The sequence below is a fragment of the Aricia agestis genome, chromosome 2 (genome assembly GCF_905147365.1).
Source record: "Aricia agestis chromosome 2, ilAriAges1.1, whole genome shotgun sequence".
In the NCBI taxonomy this organism is placed as follows: domain Eukaryota; kingdom Metazoa; phylum Arthropoda; class Insecta; order Lepidoptera; family Lycaenidae; genus Aricia; species Aricia agestis.
In genome coordinates, this window is record NC_056407.1 from 19669563 (window position 1) to 19675728 (window position 6166).

At 42.7% G+C, this 6166-nt stretch overlaps 1 protein-coding gene across 1 annotated transcript; it reads right to left on the bottom strand.

Annotated features, from left to right (window-relative positions):
• Window positions 1–257: 257 nt before the first annotated feature.
• LOC121739698 (glutamate receptor 2-like) lies at window positions 258–5780 on the bottom strand. The gene is made up of 10 exons (XM_042132233.1): window positions 5255–5780; window positions 4819–5014; window positions 4320–4490; window positions 3409–3626; window positions 2363–2467; window positions 2110–2216; window positions 1761–1912; window positions 1271–1390; window positions 524–690; window positions 258–355 (listed from the first exon to the last, which is right to left on the bottom strand). Exons 1-10 carry the CDS (start codon window positions 5778–5780, stop codon window positions 258–260), a joined length of 1860 nt encoding a protein of 619 aa, XP_041988167.1.
• Between the last annotated feature and the right edge of the window lie 386 nt (window positions 5781–6166).

The window sequence follows — 6166 nt, forward strand, 5'->3', positions numbered from 1 at the left end:
CGGGAGTATACGTATGAGAACACACATAAAATGAATCTAACTATATTAGAATAGACAGACAAACGAACTAAAATATCATCTGCTCTTAGCTATCTGCAACGGCTCTATATAGCGGATCTACGTTATTTGGTGGTGTTTACTTGACTCTGTCGGCTAGGCTTGACATGATCGTATAACGTAGATTCGCTGTCTACGTAATATGAATCTATTTTTCTAAAGTAACTAATAACTTTTTTGTTTCAACCAGAAACTATCATCTAAAGTTTGAATAGGACTAAATTCAACATTCGATTAAAACATTTTCCCAAATTCCGACGGTACTTCTTGCGGTTCCTCCACGTGTATTCGCCGATACCTGCGGTCAAAATATATTTGTCATTGACAACACTTTATTCCACGGACTCCAAAATTTTACGTTTAGTTTTTTTTTGACAATCAGGAAATCATACCATCAGCTATGTATTTCCGGCAGTGTTTTGCAACCTGTGAGTCGAGACCCTCTGGGGGGTCGCGAATTACTGACCTATAATAACAGCAGTAGACAGCCCAGTCAGTAGTATAAACAGCGCGGTGCGAACGTCCGCGGCGCGCGCCGACGCGAACCCCGAGGACGGCGTGCACTGCGGCATGCTGGGCACCAGTGCCGCCGCCAGCCGCGCCAGCGCACCGCCACTGCGAAGACGCAGCAGGCTGGGAGCAGATGACCAAGGCTTTACCATCCTTTTTTTACATGGGGAAATGCTTTGCGCATCTCCGGCGGATTAGGGATATCAGCCGGAGTATGTGAGACTCCCCGTAGGGTCTACCCACTAAAACCCCATAGTGCACCACTCCCCGCTAAGGTATAGTTCCGGGCACGATCAACCCGCCGCAACTATACTTACTTACCTATTATTGCTTTACCATCCTGGGTCATACCAGCGCACAAGAGCTCTATGGCAAGACGATAGAGCTCTTGTGCGCTGGTCTGAGCAGGCAAGGAACACTTGTTGAAGACCAGGGCTTTAGCATCCTGAGTTAGACTAGTGCTGCACGAGAATTCTACCATTTTGGAACTGCCGGCTGGATCATAGAATAAATAATATACATAAAACGTGTTATGGGGTGTTTTTAACTTTTTTCGTCTTGTGTAATAAGTGAATAGCCTCAAAACCTGACGAGTATGGACCTAGAGCAGGGCGCGTGCGCCCGCGTCGAGTGCACCGGCAGCTCCGTAGCGCCCGCGCGCCTGCAACAGGGGCCTACACGACCTGTCGAGTATGGGTAGTACCTGACGAGTATGGGTCTGGAGTAGGGCGAGTGTCTGGGCAGGGGGAAGGCCATGTCCGCCCGCGTCGAGTGCACCGGCAGCTCCCGCAGCGCGCACCGCCCGCGCGCTTGCGACAGGGACCTAGAGTACAAATACTATAAATATAGTCATTTCTTCATTTATTTTATCTTTAAAATGTGAAACGCTCAAATCAATAAGCTGAATTTTATTGCAATAGGTTTTTTTTTATGAAATAAGGGGGCAATTTTAAGACGGAATAGGGTAATAGAGGAGATTAGGGAAGGGAAGGGAATAGGGGAGGGTAGGGAAGGGAATAGGGTAGGGGATTGGGCCTCCGGTAAACTCACTCACTCGGCGAAACACAGCGCAAAATATTCCATACTAAACACTCCATAATATCGTGGGGTAGAGCTAGATTCCTCGAGCACAAAGCCTGTAGCAAATCCTCTCAAGCAGTCGTTATAATGCGCGAATAGCTCAAATTCCTTACCTAATCGTATGTCTGGCCACTTGTTGACCGGCGAAGAAGGCGTAATCCTGGCTCGCCGCCCGCGCCAGACCCTCCTCCGCTGTAGACACCAGGTTCTCCGCCTCGGAGTAGCCCCGGATGTAGAACGCGTTGAGCTGAGAATCCTTTGTTGACTGGGGAGAATATGAAAGCTTATTATAGTCAACCCCTTTATTTTTCCACCCATGTTCAAAGTTGTCAAAAGAGAATAAGAGAACTGCTTTGGTAAACTGCTGAACTGATGTTGTCGACGGAACAAGAGTGTCGATTTTGATCTTGTTAATCAAGACTAATTGACTAAAACAAATATATTTTTAGTTTTGAGAATTACCATTAGATACATCTGGTCAACCCCGTTTCTAACGTAACCGATCTTCAAGTTTGGCGAATGCAATACATCCGCCACTGTACCAACACTGGCTACTCGCACCGATAACACTAAAAATAACAAAAAATATTTTAATCAGAAGATTTCTTAAGGTTGACTACATGACACAAACATTGACTATAGCCGTAAGCTATATACTTATAGAATTTATGAGGTGAGGAGTATGGATATTGGATAGATATAATGTCGTCTCTACCTGAAGTAATGAAGGCTGCGTAGGCGTTGAAGATGACCACAGCGAACAGCAGACAGACGATCAGGACGATACTGGCCGCAGGGTTCTGTGGAGTCCAGGTGCCGCCTGCGAAATCAGAGTTAAAAGAATAAATATTTTTTTCATAAAATAAGGGGGCAAACGAGCAAACGGGTCACCTGATGGAAAAAAACTACCGTCGCCTATGTACACTCGCTACATTATAATATTATTGCTAATTAGTTTCAACCGATGACACCTTGTTACTAAAATTGTAGTTATTCTCACAAAAAAATAATTATATTGTTTTTTTTTTCTTAATTGCAATGAAATAAAATTAAATATTAGTTCTTCTAATTAATTGTAAGTTTGTTTACTATATTAATTATTACATAAAATATTATAGTAAGTTAAGCATTTCTTATGACACACTTCTAGAAACTTATTTTTAATGAAAGGAGCAAATACCTCTAAAACAGTTGCATACGCCTGTAATTAACTATTGTGTTAGTTTAGACAAAAATGTATTAGTTTTTAAGTTATTAATGCTGTCACAATATGTTGTTGGTGTATCTTTAAATAAAAAAAAATAAAAATTAAAAAAAAACATTAGAAGAGCTGCAGGTGCGCTGCCAGCCTTCTAAGAGGAATTACGCTCTCGTTTTCAAGGTTCGCAGGTCGTATAAGTCGTGTTGGTCCGGAAATACTGCTGGTTTTACAGTGCGCGGCAGAAAGTTATGCGAAAAACGTACTGTGGGAGACAGGGAAGACTGCCACTCATCAAGGTGATGAGGATGGTATATTTTTCACGTGGAATTATTCACGATTACGTTGCAAACATTTCAACATTTTGATGTGCTGTAACACAATCGTGTAGATATCGTGTTTTAACTTTTTAAACTTTTGTTATACTTTCATTACATCTGACGATAGATATATACCGGGTCAAATTACTAAATAGACTGTTGTCGTAGCGAAAGTTTGCGTTGAACACTTTTCGAAAACGTAGCTATACTTATTTCAAATGAATTAAGTATCCTTGAACCGACCTTGTTGGCAAAGAATCCCCGTAGCCCAAATAAGCGCTTCGCCGCAGCTCATATGCCGCACATTCCTATACGCCGAAGTAAGGCGACTGATGATGACTATAGCCACAGACGCGGCCAGAGCTACAGACAGCACGCAGGCGATAAGGCGCGGGCTGAAGGGCGCGAGGAATATGTCCCGAACCGCCGAAGTCTCCTGGTGACGTATGTAGATGTTACACCTGAAAGGACATGATATTGGCACCAAATTGGTTCTTTGATATCTCACCACGGCTCTAGAGGCTCGCGTTGAAAAGCATACATAAATATTATATTATCTATATTGGTTAAAGTTTGAAGATCAAAGCAAACTTGAAATATTTTTGAAAGATTTATAATAGCGAGAGTCATGAAACTACCAGTGTCACTAGATTCCAGCGCGGTGTCGGAACTATGTTCAGCGTCGTCATCCACGTTTCAATCTAGTCCAACACCACTTCACCCTAGACTCTCTACTACACTCTACAGCTACAGCTATTCGTAGTGTGTATAGATACGAATAGCATATTTTTAAATCGAAGGCGTCCTTGGTGTAAATCTTGACTCGAAGGTCGTGACATGAAACATGTTATTTGATATTTCCAAGTTTTATTAGGACACTGGACAATGCAGGCTGATCACCTGATTGTCTGACAAGTAACATGATCCATGCGTCGGATGGGCATGTTAAAAGTCGGTCCTGCGCCTGATCTCTCGGCAGTTGTGTCGTTCTTCCGTCCCATTGGGTTATGACACTTATAAGAGTATAGTAATAGAGAGTGCTCTTGTGTACCGCGCTATAAAATTACTCCTACGTAACTGGCATGGTTACAATGAAACCAGCCACCGTCACCGAAACCGGTGTGGTAGTTATTTTTATTTATAAGTCCTCTCACATGGTCTCAGCGATAGGAAACACGAAGTCCATGTCCTCGTGGTGTGCTGACAGCGCGGTGACGGCCTCCAGCGCGATGTCCGCTGAGTTGTCCATGAGCGCACCCAGGAGACCCGTCCACGCGCCCTCGTATGTGCGGAACCCGAGCTTGCTGTAGTACCGCGTCACTGAACTGTCAGGGCGAGGATTAAACTTCGAAAGTCGATCGATTGTAATCTTTTACAATCAAGCGAAAATCGTAGCCACACAAAATTCAATAAAACTGACTGACCAAAATCGTATCAAGAACTGCTTTCGTATATTTTTGTAGTAAGGATTTATTGATCAATCGAATCGGTAACCTTAATTTTAAAACCAAAATGAGAGCCCTGCGACTTTCGTCGTACTGAAGTTCTTCTCGCTGGGTTTGTTCCTTAATTTGCTGACATTGGAAAATCACGCTGAAGGAGTTACTCTTCAACCTAGTTGGACATAAAATATGTTACCAAAGGTAAAATTACGTGGCATTAAGCTGCACGCTGAGGAACTGCAGTACGTCATCCATGAGCGCTGCCGAGGACGTGGTGTCCTCATCTGGGGACTTCTCCTCCGTGGCGTTACACCGCCCCACCACCAGCCTCTCCCCCATGAACTGGCGAGCTTCCACCGGGTACGGGCTGTCCACCAGGGACATAGATCTGTCTGTGCTCCAAGCACCTACAACGTTATAGTTTAAAAAACTCGTTGGCTTTAGAACTTTTAGTTGAGTAACTTGCTATTGTTAGTAGGGACCAGTAAACGACAGAATTCTATAAATACCGATGCTTGTATATATTCCACTGATGACTGATTTTATGAAAATACCAAATAAATGGACTGGGATTCTTTCCTCAAAATCAGCATTTATAACTATTTTAGTACAGATAACATTATTATTATGATTTTCAAAATTCCTACCTAAGTACGACGCAAATAATGTAGTATTTGTTCGCAGCTTGAAATACTGTAGCAAGTTTATTTTGAAAGAGTCCGTCATATTATTCTTTCGACTCCAAGTCCTGATAGCTCTCCTCAAGAAGTATTGACTGATGTTGGTCATTTGAAACTCCCTGGAATAGTTGTAGTTCAACACCCCCGATCTTAGCAAAGGCATCTTATCCTTATACGTTTTGTGCCTGGTGATATTGAGGAATCTTAGCGAGGTCCTATAGTAGCTATTCTCGAAGAGAGCTCTATTTGAATCGTAGCTTTGCTTCTTGATGTAGACGTTATTTCGTTTCTTATGTATCAATGGATCTAGCTTGGAGTATACGAAGTTCTTCTTGCAAAGATTCAATGGTTGTATCTTATACTGAGGGTCCGGGTAGGCCACGACTATGTTCTGGTCGAAGCGTATAGCGGTCGCGTTCAATATGTCATTCATTTTGTCGAAGTCGCGCACGGAACGCGCCAAGATCAGCCAGTCGTAAGGAGCCATGTTCATTTTCCAGGTTATCATCTAAAAGTATTACCAGATTTAGTGGCAGGCTATTTTTATAATTAACATATAAAGATCAGATTATAATTTTTACTATTATACATATTATTATCTTAAATATTTGGTGATTATGTGTTGTTTGTAAACTGCAAAAAACTACTCTGTAAAAAATGTAAAACGTTCGAGTTTAGAAATCGATTCACGTCATTGTCCCTGCATCCGAAGGCAATCTGGCGCTCAGTTGACAGCAAAGTTACAGATTTAGGTTAGTACCTGGTTTATAGTCTTCACGAACTTGTCAGTTTCGTTCTGTCGGACATTGGGAGCCAGAAGTATCAAGCCCAGGTGTGCGGTGAAGTGCGGGTTTTGCTCCACGTTCATGGCTGATGCTA